Below are 13723 nucleotides of genomic sequence, written 5' to 3'. Positions count from 1 at the left end.
CATGGGTCAGTGTGTCACGCATGTGAGAACCATCTGTCAGGTGTGTCCCGACAGAAAAAAGGTTGAGAACCACTGACGTAGAGTATTGTTCCTTTTACAATGGGCTATTTCTTAGCCCCGGTTTCCTATTCAATTATTTGTTCTCTCGCAATGTTCCATGTAACGCTTTTTTGCATTGTTTCTTGTTCATTGTAAACCGGTCTGATTTGTAATTTTTTACAAGAAGGTCGGTATATAAAAAACCAAAAATAAATAAATAAATAATGTGTTTTTGATCCTTTGGGGCGGATTTTCAGAGCCCTGCTCGCGTAAATCCGCCCAAAACCGGGCGGATTTACGCGAGCAGGGCCCTGCGCGCCGGGAAGCCTATTTTACATAGGCCTCCCGGCGCGCGCAGAGCCCCGGGACTCGCGTACGTCCCGGGGTTCTCGGAGGGGGGCGTGTCGGGGGGCGGGGCCGGAGCGCGCGGCGTTGCGGGGGCGTGTCGGCCGCGTTTTGGGGGCGGGTACGGGGCGTGGCTACGGCCCGGGGGCGTGGCCGCGCCCTCCGTACCCGCCCCCAGGTCGCGGCCCGGCGCGCAGCAGGCCCGCTGGCGCGCGGGGATTTACGTCTCCCTCCGGGAGGCGTAAATCCCCCGACAACGGTAAGGGGGGGGTGTAGACAGGGCCGGGTGGGTGGGTTAGGTAGGGGAAGGGAGGGGAAGGTGAGGGGAGGGCAAAGGAAAGTTCCCTCCGAGGCCGCTCCGATTTCGGAGCGGCCTTGGAGGGAACGGGGGGAGGCAGCGCGGCTCGGCGCGCGCAGGCTATACAAAATCGATAGCCTTGCGCGCGCCGATCCAGGATTTTAGTGGATACGCGCGGCTCCGCGCGTATCTACTAAAATCCAGCGTACTTTTGCTTGAGTCTGATGCGCAAGCAAAAGTAGGCTGTTCGCGCGCCTCTTAAAATCTACCCCTTTGTGTATTGATAATCACTGCAAAAGAGAAGCTTTACATTTACTTGAGGAGTTGTAAATAAAAATCACTTTCTTTAAAGCGTAACTCAGACCTGTTCTTTATTTGGCTATACACAATCACACCTCAGCACTAATGGGCGGATTTTCAAAGCCCTGCTCGCGTAAATCCGCCGGCACGCGCAGAGCCCCGGGACGCGCGTAAGTCCCGGGGTTTTTAGAAGGGGGCGTGTCAGGGGCGTGTCAGGGCGGAGCCGAACGACGCAGCGTTTTGGGGGCGGGACGCGGCATTTTGGGGGCGGGCCCGGGGGCGTGGTTTCGGCCCGGGGCGTTCCGGGGGCGTGGACACGCCCTCTGGAACCGCCCCCGGGTCGGGTCTCGGCGCGCCAGCAGCCCGCTGGCGCATGTGGATTTACGTCTCCCTCCGGGAGGCGTAAATCCATGGATAAAGGTGGGGGGGTTTAGATAGGGCCGGGGGGGTGGGTTAGGGAGGGGAAGGGAGGGGAAGGTGAGGGGAGGGTGAAAGAAAGTTCCCTCCGAGGCCGCTCCGATTTCGGAGCGGCCTCGGAGGGAACGGAGGCAGGCTGCGCGTCTTGGCGCGCGCCGGCTGCCCAAAATCGGCAGCCTTGCACGCGCCGATCCAGGATTTTATAAGACACGCGCGGCTACGCGCGTATCTTATAAAATCCAGCGTACTTTTGTTTGCGCCTGCTGCGCAAACAAAAGTACGCAATCGCGCTTTTTTTAAAAATCTACCCCTAAGGGTCCACATCTCCATCAAGCCTAAAAGGAACATTCCGGGGGCGGGTGGGAGGCATTTTGGGAAGGGAATTTAGCTGCATAAGTTATGTGGCTCACTCCAATATCAGAATTAGCCGCACTTTAGGGTTTCCCTAAAGTTAGTCAGATATACTTATCTAGCTAACTTTGGGGCAGATACAATACACTCAGGGGTAGATTTTTAAAAAGTGCGCCTTCGCGTACTTTTGTTGGCGCATCAGGCGCAAACAAAAGTACACTGGATTTTAGTAGATACGCGCGTAGCCGCTAAAATCCAGGATCGGCGTGCGCAAGGCTGCCGATTTCGTGTAGCCGGCGTGCGCCGAGCCGCACAGCCTACCTCCGTTCCCTCCGAGGCCGCTCCGAAATCGGAGCGGCCTCGGAGGGAATTCTCTTTCGCCCTCCCCTCACCTTCCCCTCCCTTCCTCTACCTAACCCACCCCCCTGGCCCTGTCTAAACCCCCCCTACCTTTGTCGGGGGATTTACGCCTCCCGGAGGGAGAAGTAAATCCCCGCGCGCCAGCGGGCCGCAAGTGCGCTGAGACGCGACCCGGGGGCGGTTCCGGAGGGCACGGCCACGCCCCCGGGCCGAAACCACGCCCCCGGGCCCGCCCCCGGGCCCGCCGCATCCCACCCTCAAAAAGCCGTGCCGATCGGCCCCGCCCCCGACACGCCCCCTCGAAAAACCCCGGGACTTACGCGAGTCCCGGGGCTCTGCGCGCGCCGGCAGGCCTATGGAACATAGGCGCACTGGCGCGCAAGGCCCTGCTCGCGTAAATCCGGGCAGATTTACGCGAGCAGGGCTTTTAAAATCCGCCCCTCAGCCTAGCGCACAGCTTGATGCATGGTTGGACATGCGTTTTGCACATGCTAGAATAACTCACGATGCAATAATGGGATTAGTGCATCCAAAACATGGGTCCAAACCTGCGAGTAGCTGATAGCACTCATCACATGTAAATGCCATGTTGGTGAGGGTATTAGCTAGTACCCTCAATGTAAAACATCAACATGTGCATGGTGCACATGTTTTAACCCTCAAAAATTAATTCCAGCCCCAGAGCTGGTGTTCGGTCTTGAGGAATCAGAAGCCATCATCAGAAAAGCAAAAAATACTGTTTTTCTGTGGTTTCTCTGACTTAATATCATTGCGATACTAAGTAGGAGGAACCACAGAAAGCAGCAACATGAAAGAAAAGTCTTGTCGGCGGTCAGGTTAGGAAAATGGACACTCAATTTACCAGCATCCGTTTTCCTAATCCATAGCTGTGTGTGGGTTAGTAAAACGGACGCTCGTTAATTGAGCATCCGTTTTCCTAACACGTGGCTGTGCGCACAGCCACGTCTCTTGGGCGCTCGATGCAAAAGATGTGCTAGGGATGCACAATTTCCCCTAGCACATCCTTTTTAATGCAGCTGTTCATTTGCATATGGCATTACTCCCCAAGGAGAGGTGGATGGACACGTATTGGGGAAGCGGGCACCCAGTTTGGACACTCATTTTTAGCACACCCATATTGCATCAGCCGGTTTAAGATAGCCAGATATATTCAGTGGCACTGCTGTGCCGCTGAATATCCTGGTTAAGTTAGCCAACTAACTTAACTAGTTGCTCCGTGGCTAAACATTGGCCCCATAATGTTTTGGGAATTCATCTTTAGGTTTGTAAGATCATCGTTCTTATATTTTGCTTATATGCACTTTTTGTTATTTACGTACCAGAAATCAGTTAACCACCCAATTTTATGAATTCTGAACTAGGCAATGTAATATTGTAACTGTAATATTGCTGTGCTTTGTGATGTTTTGTGTTCTTTGATTTGTTATACTGGAATGGACTTTCAATTAAAAAAAAAAAAGAACAGAAATAGCCCATAGCAAATATTCAAACCTTGTATATTAGGTTTCTTTTCTGTGAGCAGATGTGCGAGTTGTAGCTGCTCTCTTTGTATGAATGTAAATTTTGAATGTTCTGTAGTCAATTAACTTCAGTATTCATAAATGTTCTGTATTTGTATGAATGTTCTTTATTCTTTCGTATGAATATTTTGTAATCAGATTAGATTTCTATATTATGAAACACAGAGAACAAAATGCAAATTACAAAAGAAAGAGAGAGGCAGCATGGCTGTCTACATTTTATAAAGTTTTGCTGTATGATTCTTTATTGACTACCTTTGCTCTGTCTCTCAAATAACAGTATTGTGTGCGTCTTAGCATATTTAAAAAATAGGAGACTCAAGTTCTAACTTCTTTCAAAGCAGCTCTTCCTTTTCCCATTCACATATTGCCATTCATATCATTCCTTTTAAACTATGGGGATCTCCAAGTTTCTTTGGACTAGAGAGAAATGAAGAAAAGGGGGAGGGGGGAATATTCATTCTAAATTTGCATAGGAGAATAGATTCTAAGGGGCTTCTTTTCTTCACCAGGGATTATTTGACAGTAGTTTGCATTTATTTATATCCTTGGGTCTGTAGATTGCTTCCGTTTACTATGAATTCCTCTTTTTTTCTCTCTCTTTTAATCTCCCATCCACTTGGGAGTGCCTGTACAACTGGTGCGTTGTACAGTGAATACATTTGCAGTTGAGTTGAAACCTAGCTGGCAGTGAGGTGCACAGTGGTTGTGTATTTGACAAGGAGTGGGCAGTGCCTTATCAGTAGCTTTTCTTGAAAGTAGGATTGCATATAACAACTGCAAGTCAACGTCTTGTCTAAAAGAAATTACAACATTTTTGACTTATTAAATATCATAACACCTTTCTAATATTACTGAATGTGCAATGATTTTACTTTTAATACAAAGTAAAGTTGAAATTTGCCTAATTCCTTGCCAAAAGTGGACAGAGCAGAAAGCATGATGGAGCAGCACACATTTAAGTGCTCATAGGGCTGTGCTTGCCTGATTCAAGCAATTAGTGCTGGGGCTGCAAGAATGAATGGCAAAATGGTTAATATGAAATTTCCGAAATCTTAGTGGAAGGCACAGGTACTCCTCTAGTCAAATCTGGGAGGCTATGCAGGGGACCTCTAGGCTGAATGTTCAGGCAACAGCCACACTAGTATGGGTAAATTTTAAAGCTGAAATCATAGAATTAAACTAGCAGTTGGCAGGCTGCAAGTATAGCAATAAACTAGAAGTCCTTGCGGAAACGCACATGCTTATACTGAGTCTGTCTAGCAAGCTGTTTTGGAATATTTTATTGGTGTCTGGGAAATGTTTTAACATTTTCATATGAGTTTTTTATTATTAGATGTTCTATTCATCAGCTATTTTGAAATATTTATTCATTTTATTCATGCCATTTTACTATTATGATTGATGTTTTATACTTCTTGATTTTTGAGTTTGATGTTTTATAAGTAATGGTTTTATTTCTGTTTTTCTTTTGTTACACTACATACTGAGTCTGGCTTGTTACAGTTTCCAGTTCAGTTTTGGTCTCCATGTTTCTATTTATGATCTCTTTTTATGTATTGTGTGAGAGTCCTTCTGTGTTCTACATATGTACCTGAGGTGAGTTATTGTGCTAGCATGTAGATTCTGTGTAGGGATCTACAGCAGCCTGGCTTGTTCTATTTTTCTAATAGGAAGTGTATATTTGGTGTTTTAGGCCTGTTGTAATATTTGTAGTATTATCTTTTCATAGATATGTTTATTACTGTTGGAATACTAGCAGTTAGTGCTGTTTTGGGTAAGATATTTACTATATTGTAATTGTAATTCAGTTTACTCATGGCTTTGTGAGAGCTACACCCACACCCATTTCGCCTTACAATAGGCCTATTACCATTTGGGTAGCAAGTGTCTTTTTTACTTTTTTTGCACGGTTTTACATGCATCACAGCAGTGCATGTAAATATAATGTTGATTTTACTTAAATGCACTGAGAAAATCCACTGGACTTTTTGGAGTAGATTTAAAGGAAATCTTAAGTGTACCTGCTGAAATTATCCAAGCCAAAGAATTGTGCATTGCATTTCCTTAGACCTGCATTAGATTTCTCACAGTTTTGATACAAATGTAGATTTTATTTTATAGTATTATAGATAACCACTCTTGAGAGAAATAGCAATATATATTTAAAAGTGATCCATCAACAAACAAAACTTTAGTGCTGACAGACACCCTTACTATATGAAAACCATTTCAACATACATCTTTAAAGAGACCTTTGTACATGGCCATCGTTGTATACTGACCTGTTATTACAACAGTCCCCCATTATAATCATATATCTTTTCTAGCAGGAGTTGAAAAAGACCAAAATGATACAGGCACCCTGAAGAAGATATACTCGAAAAACAGAGTTGTGTCGAGACATGGACAAAGCAATAAACTTGGGAAAAGTACAAACTCACTGATGTCATTATGAATGGGTGTATAGACGAGAACCCCAGAACACCTTAAAGCAGTGGTTCTCAACCATGTCCTGGGGACACCCCCCCCCCCCCCCCAGCCAATCGGGTTTTCATGATATCCACAATGAATATGCATGAGATAAAATTTGCGTACACTGCTTCCATAAATGCAAATTTTCTCTCATGCATATTCATTGTGGATATCATGAAAACCCGACTGGCTGGGGGGATCCCCAGGACAGGGTTGAGAACCACTGCCTTAAAGGATAGCGACAAGCTATCTGTCTCAGTTCACTTTAAATATCCAGAGTAGAAATTCAGGCCACAAGGTGTTTCCCAGTAGAAAGAAGTAAAAGCCCAGGCTCAGGAAGGAGCAAATTGGTCCAAGGAGGGAAAGAAAACTTCAGGAACCATGCCTGAACCCTGCGCACCTTAATGCTTGATTTTTAATATAATCCGGCTGAGGTAAGCAGGCTTTTTGCTGTCTGTTTATGTGAAGAATAAAAGTGATTTTTCTGCTGCAAGCTAGATTCCAGCTGCTTTTTTGTCCTCTGGTACGCCTCCCTATAAGTGAAGAATACTCCACTCTATTACAGTCATTCACTATCTTAATTGCAACAAAAAAATACTGAAAAAAGGACAATAGAGAGACCTATGATTATAATTGGGGACTGGTGGCCTTGTATGAAGGTCTCTTGAAAGGTTATATTCAGTTGAATGCCCTGTAGTAAGGGTGCCAGCACTAAACTGTAGGTGAATTGTTTTTTAATATAAATTTCATTTTAGAAACAGTCCAGATGTATTCCATGCATTAAGATAGGTGGAAGGAAGGCAAAATGATTACCGGCATGGTTAAAAGATGAGGTGAAAGAGGCTATTTTAGCCAAAAAAACATCCTTCAAAAATTTGAGAAAGGATCCATCTGAAGAAAATAGGAAAAAGCATAAGCATTGTCAAGTTAAGTATAAAACATTGATAAAGCAGGCTGAGAGAGAATTTGAAATGAAGTTGGCCGTAGAGGAAAAAACTCAGAATAAAAACTTTTAAAAATATATCTGAAGCAAGAAACCTGTAAAGGAGTCGTTAGACCATTAGATGACTGAGGGGTTAAAGGGGCTCTTAGAGAAGATAAGGCCATTGCAGAAAGACTAAATTAATTATTTGCTTCTGTTTATATAACTAGTGAGGATGTTGGGGAGATACCAGTTCCGGAGATGGTTTTCAAGGGTGATGAGTCAGATGAACTGAACCAAATGACTGTGAACCTGGAAGATGTAGCAGGCCAGATTGACAAACTAGAAAGTAGCAAATCACCTGGACAGGATAGTATGCATCCCAGGGTTCTGAAGGAACTAAAAAATGAAATTTCAGATCTATTAGTTAAAATTGTAACCTATCATTAAAATCATCCATTGTACCTGAAGAATGGAGGGAGGCCAATGTAACCCTGATATTTAAAAAGGGCTCCAGGGGTAATCTGAGAAAATATAGACAAGTGAGCCTAACTTCATTGCCAAGTAAAATAGTGGAAACTATTTTAAAGATCAAAATCACAGAGCATATGGTTTAATGGAACACAGTCAGCATGGATTTACCCAAGGAAAGCTTTGCCTCACAAATCTGCTTCATTTTTTTGAAGGGTTAATAAACATCTGGATAAAGGTAAATCTGTAGATGTAGTGTATTTGGATTTTCAGAAGGTGTTTGACAAAGTCCCTCATGAGATGCTTCTAAGAAAATTATAAAGTTGTGGGATAGGAAGTGATATCCTTTCATGGATTACAAACTGGTTAAAAGTCAGGAAACTAAGAATAGGATTAAATGGTGAATTTTCTCAGTGGAAAAGGGTAAACAGTAAAGTGCCTCAGGGATCTATACTCTGATGTTTTTCAATATATTTATAAATGATCTGGAAAGAAATATGACGAGTGTGGTAATCAAATTTGCAGATGATACAAAATTATTCAGAGTAGTTAAATCACAAGCAGATTATGATAAATTGCTGGAGGACCTTGCAAGACTGGAAGATCGGGCAACCAAATGGCAGATGAAATCTAATGTGGACAATTGTCAGGTGTTGCATATATGGAAAAATAACCCATGCTGTAGTTACACAATATTGGGTTCCATATTAGGAGTTACCACCCAGGAAAAAGATCTAGGTATCATAGTGGATAATACATTGAAATCGTCAGCTCAGTGTGCTGCAGCAGTCAAAAAAGAAAACAGAATGTTAGGAATTATTAGGAAGGGAATGGTGAATAAAACTGAAAATGTCATAATGCCTCTGTATCGCTCCAATTCTGGTCACTGCATCTCAAAAAAGATATGGTGGTACTGGAGAAGGGACAGAGAAGGTTGACCAAAATGATAAAGGGGATGGAACAGTTCCCCTATGAGGAAAAGCTAAAGAGGTTAGGGCTGTTGAGCTTGGAGAAGAGACAGCTGAGGGGGGATATGATAGAGGTCTTTAAAATCATGAGAGGTCTAGAATGGGTAGATGTGAATCAGTTGTTTACTCTTTTGGATAATAGAAGTGTTACAGTGTAGGGCTGTAGCCTGGTGTGGTGAACACCACCTGCAGGAGTGACACAGGACAAGAGGATGGGAGCAATAGCAAATGATCTGGTGAGGCTGCGTAGAGTTTCTGGAACTGGGTGCTGACTGAGAAGAGTCTCTGGAGCTGAGAGCATGGGGGTAAGGGTGAACTTCAGGAAACACTGGAACAGCATGTGGGTACACTTGGATGTGAATGCAGGTAAGCGAGGTCTGTTATACTGGAACTGAGTGCAGATATGGGTGGAATCAGGTTAGCGTGCAGGTAAGAATGAGACTGGATGCAGGTAAGCGTGAGCTGGAGGAGGGGAACCAGGGCAAGTAAGATAGACAAGGCAGGTCTAGACAAACCAGGACAAGGACTACACTGAACATAAAACCACAAAAGGAAGTGAGACAAGGAAGCAGGAGACTAATAAGGCAGCAACAGAAAGGGATTCAGGGACAGAGGGGATAAGAAGGCAGAAAGGCTGAATGCCTCCAGAGCAAGATCAGCAAAGGCCCAAGGCCACAGAGCAAGGCAGGGAAGCAGGATGCTCGAAGGCATGCAAAGCAAGGAGCCCAAATGAATTTGATGCCGAGGCATGGGCTAGGCGGAGTTAAATAGAGGGTTCTGGACATGGAGCAAGTAGGCAAGGAAGGCTGGGCCAGTCAGGGGAGTGTGCTCATGGAGGGCCTCTGGTGGTGAGGAGGCTGCACAGCAGTCATAGTCGTAACAGAAGGACTTGGAGGCACTCCATGAAGTTAGCAAGCAACACATTTAAAACACATCTGAGAAAATTATTTTTCACTCAACACAAGTTCTGGAATTTGTTGCCAGATGATGTGGTTAGTGCAGCTAGTGTAGCCGAGTTTAAAAAAGGTTTGGATAAGTTCTTGGAGAAGTCCATTAATTGCTATTAATCAAGTTAACTTAGGGAATAGCCACTAGGGATGTGAATTGGGCTTCGGACGATTGAAAATATCGTCGATATTTTCAAAATCGTCTGAAATCCGAAACGATAGGGGAACGATAGGGGAACGATAGGAAAACCCCACGATATTGTTCGCGGGGGTTCTCTTATTGTTTTGGGGGAGGGCGGGAAAAACGGTACACAAAAATAACCCTAAACCCACCCTGACCGTATAAAATTAATCCCTTTGCTTCCCCCACCCTCCCGACCCCCCCAAAAACATTTTACAGGTACCTGGTGGTCCAGTGGGGGTCCCGGGAGCGATCTCCCGCTCCCGGGCCGTTGGCTGCCACTAATCAAAATGGCGCCGATGGCCCTTTGCCCTTACCATGTGACAGGGTATCCGTGCCATTGGCTGGCCCCTGTCACATGGTAAGAGCACTGGATGGCCCGTGCCATTTTTAAAGATGGCGCCGGCCATCCAGTGCTCCCTCCATGTGACAGGGGCCGGCCAATGGCATTGATACCCTGTCACATGGTAAGGGCAAAGGCCATCAGCGCCATTTTTATTAGTGGCAGCCGACGGCCCGAGAGCGGGAGATCGCTCCCAGGACCCCCACTGCACCACCAGGTACCTGTAAAATGTTTTTGGGGGGTCGGGAGGGTGGGGGAAGTAAAGGGATTAGTTTTAAAGGGTTGGGGTGGGTTTTTTGTTTATTGGCTCGGGCGCAGCCAATAAACAAAACCGCGATCGGGCCCGATGAAAAAAAAACCACATGTGAATCGGAACCGGAATCCGAACCGATTCCGGTTCCGATTCACATCTCTAATAGCCACTGCTATTACTGGTATCAGTAGCATGGGATCTACTTAGTGTTTGGGTACTTGCCAGGTACTTGTAGCCTGGATTGGCCACTGTTGGAAACAGGATGCTGGGCTTGAAGGACACTTGGTCTGGCCCAGTATGGCAATTTCTTATGTTCTTAAGCATGTGAGGTCTCAAAGTTCAAGTACTATACCATCTTGTTTTGTTGGACCTTTTAAAAAAGTATTACAATGTACAGAGATGTCAGTATACGTATGTTAAAGAGCCACCCAATATGACCACAATCCTGGTTTATATTCCTTTATGCAGTATTCATGTCTGAACTGATAGAAGCTGTGCAAAAAAACAAATTAAACATTGCAATACTATTCAAATATATATATATTAGATATAGGTTTGTTAATCTAAACTTAAATTTTCAAAGGTTTAGTCAGGAATTGCACTAGTAAAATCAGGGGTTATATGGATAGAATGGCTGAATCCTCCTAAGTGAATCAGACAGTTAAAAGTGTGTGCATAGTTTCACAATGTGCATACTTCTAGCCTCCATAAAAAGAGGCATTCCTGGGACCTAACTTGGTCAGGAGAGAAAGCAACGCATATTTATGAAAATTTCAAACTCGTACATGTACAGTCAGCACACATCCTTTGTGTCCTCATTGCAGTTGACTTGAAGTACATGTAGTATTTTTTATCAGCATAAAAACTCAATCCTCAAACACAATGTGAGTAGTTTGAGTCTGAAGATCTGCTTGGTTTGTGTAGACTGAAAAGTACATGCTCATTTTGTCTCTTAGGTGCATTATTGAAAACTCACTGATTAAAATCTCTCCAGCTTCGGGAGGACCTTATTCTCATCACCTCTACTAATGGCCACCGCTGAAATCCAAATTATAGCATTTTTCCCCTAAAAAAATGTTTAGATGAAATTACACTTATAATGGCACTTAAATATTGGCAATGATCTAGCATCTCATTGATGTCTGCTGCTACCAATTAGCAATGCATTAGCTGTGCAATTCAGTGCACTCCATTCTTTGTTGCTCACTTTAAACGTTAAGTAGGAAAAAGCTAAGCAGTAATAACATGGTTTATGGAATCTTCTCACCTAATGTTTTGACATTTCTGTTATTATAGGTTGCAGAGGGGATGGCATACATCGAGAAGAGGAATTTCATCCATAGGGACATCCGAGCAGCAAATATTTTGGTATCTGATACTCTTTGTTGTAAAATTGCTGATTTTGGCCTGGCCAGGATTATTGATGATGAATACACTGCAAAAGAAGGTAGGTTCCAAGTGAAGATTACAATTTAGCAGATTCTCCAAGTCCAGATCTCTTTCTTTCTCTCTCTCTCTCTCTCTTTCTCTCTCTCTAGCGCCTTAAAGAACATAATATGTTGTATAATGATATTTTCTGAATGCTGTTAATGCTCACAACACTTTAACGGTAAGTTATTGCAAGATGCCTGCTCTTCACAGAACTCACAATCTTAAGTTTGGCCATAGAGATGTTTTGAGGTCCATTTTCAAACAGATGCTGAGCCTACAAGATAACTGGTTAAAAGACTCTCCCAGTCCAAATATCCATGGGATCTCATGGTCTCCCTGCAACCCCACTCTGGCTGTTCATTTAGTGAAAGTGAGGTATTTGTACCACAGGGAAATCTACCAAAGGATTCCCTAAACTGAGGTACTCACTAATCTGAGGTACTCAGTACCATAGTTTAGTAAATCCTGTGGTAGTTTTCCATGTGTCACCCAAAAGAATCCCCTACCCTCTGACCAAAATTTCTAGGGCAATAGTGTCCCCCCTCACACCCTCACTAGGGCCCTTCATTTAGTACAAGTAAACCCCCTCCAATTAAGGCCCTTCCCCTTTAGGAAAGTCCCTCCCCTGATAAGAAAATTCCCCTTTTTCACCCCCATTCCCCTGGACCCCCACCAAGCCTACTGCTCAGTCCCTGAGGCTCTAGTTGAGGCAGGATTGATCTTCACTCACTTCTGCTCCGTTGCCATCTTAAAAATGGCATTGGCTAATCCTAGGCCCTTCTTTGCCCCGATCATATGATCGGGACAAAGGAAGATGTGGAGTCAGCTGGCACCATTTTGGAAAATGGTGCTGGTGGGGCAGAAGCAAGTGGGGATCACTCCTGCCTCTACTAGACCATCAGAAACTGAACAGTTAACTTGGAGGGGTATGGAGGCGCAGGGCATGGGAAAGAACTGGTTTTCTTACCAGGGGTTGGGACTTCCTTAAAGGGAATAGGCCCTAATCAGAGGAGGGGGGATACTTTCACTACATGAAGGGCCCATGCGAAGATGCAGGGAGGGTCACCAAACCCCCAGGAATTTTTTGGACAGGGCAAGGAGGCCTTGTGACCCTTAAAATGATAGCAGTCCCGGGATAGGGTGGAGGGGGGAACTACCATTCCACATTTACGTGGCCAGGAATGCACAAAGCTCCCGGCCATGGCAACATAAGGAAAGCTACCACAGGATTTACTAAGCTGTGGTATTGAGCAGTTTTCCCACAATACAAATGCTGCACTTTTGTAAACAGTCCACTTAAAGTGCAGCTGAGGTCCCTAGCTAAGATTAGTACAATTTAATTTTTATTTAAAAACATTTGCATTTAGCCCCATGGCTGTCAGACAAGTGGAAGCAGTGCAATCCCAGAATTATCAATAATGTTTCTTTATCTTCAAATAAAATTGAGAACTTGGAAAAATTTTTAAAACTGACTCTTCGTATACTTAATTTTCCTAAGACTCAATTTATGTCATCTTCTGAACTGTTTAACTCTTACATGGAAGATATTTGGGGTATTCCTGAGGAAGCTTTACCTTTCATCCTTGAGGAAATCAACAGATGGGGATGCTTTCCAGAAATCACCTAACCTTTCCGGTCTACTTGAGTGTTCAGAAGATAATATTACATCCAGAGCTATGCTTTTGGTTTCATTTGCCTTTTTAAAAATAGAAATCATATTTTACGGTTATTTTTTCATCACAGAGGAGCTCTTTTTAAGGACCGAAAGCTATGGATTTTCCCAGATTTATCTAAAGTAACACAGGAATGTAGGAGGAAATGTCTTAGTATGAGATCTGAAGTGTTAGCTTTAGGTGCTACTTGTGATACAAGATTTCCCTGTAAATGCTTGATTCTTTTGGTGTTAAATATTTCTTTTCTGATCCCATTCAGTTGAGGGTTTTTTTGGATGCCAGGGGTAATATTACCATTTAGGCCCCCTTAATTATACTTTTGGGAGGCACGTGTTGCGCTTGGAGGTGGACCCTTGAGCTGGAGTAGTGGAGAACGGCTCCCTGGTAGGGACTAGGAAGCACTTGCCC

The 13723-nt window shown here is 44.1% G+C and overlaps 1 protein-coding gene across 2 annotated transcripts in view; it reads left to right on the top strand.

The window, feature by feature from the left end:
* Nucleotides 1-13723, top strand: part of BLK (BLK proto-oncogene, Src family tyrosine kinase) — a 210407-nt gene that overhangs the window by 166984 nt on the left and 29700 nt on the right. For both annotated transcript variants that reach the window (XM_029596142.1, XM_029596141.1), the window contains exon 11: nt 11508-11658. In XM_029596142.1, coding sequence (XP_029452002.1) covers nt 11508-11658 — 151 coding nt within the window. The remainder of the gene's footprint in view (nt 1-11507; nt 11659-13723) is intronic.

The sequence above is a fragment of the Rhinatrema bivittatum genome, chromosome 3 (assembly GCF_901001135.1).
Source record: "Rhinatrema bivittatum chromosome 3, aRhiBiv1.1, whole genome shotgun sequence".
Lineage (NCBI taxonomy): Eukaryota > Metazoa > Chordata > Amphibia > Gymnophiona > Rhinatrematidae > Rhinatrema > Rhinatrema bivittatum.
The sequence above is the reverse complement of the archived record's forward strand: the minus strand, read 5'-3'. Positions and strand labels throughout refer to the sequence as shown.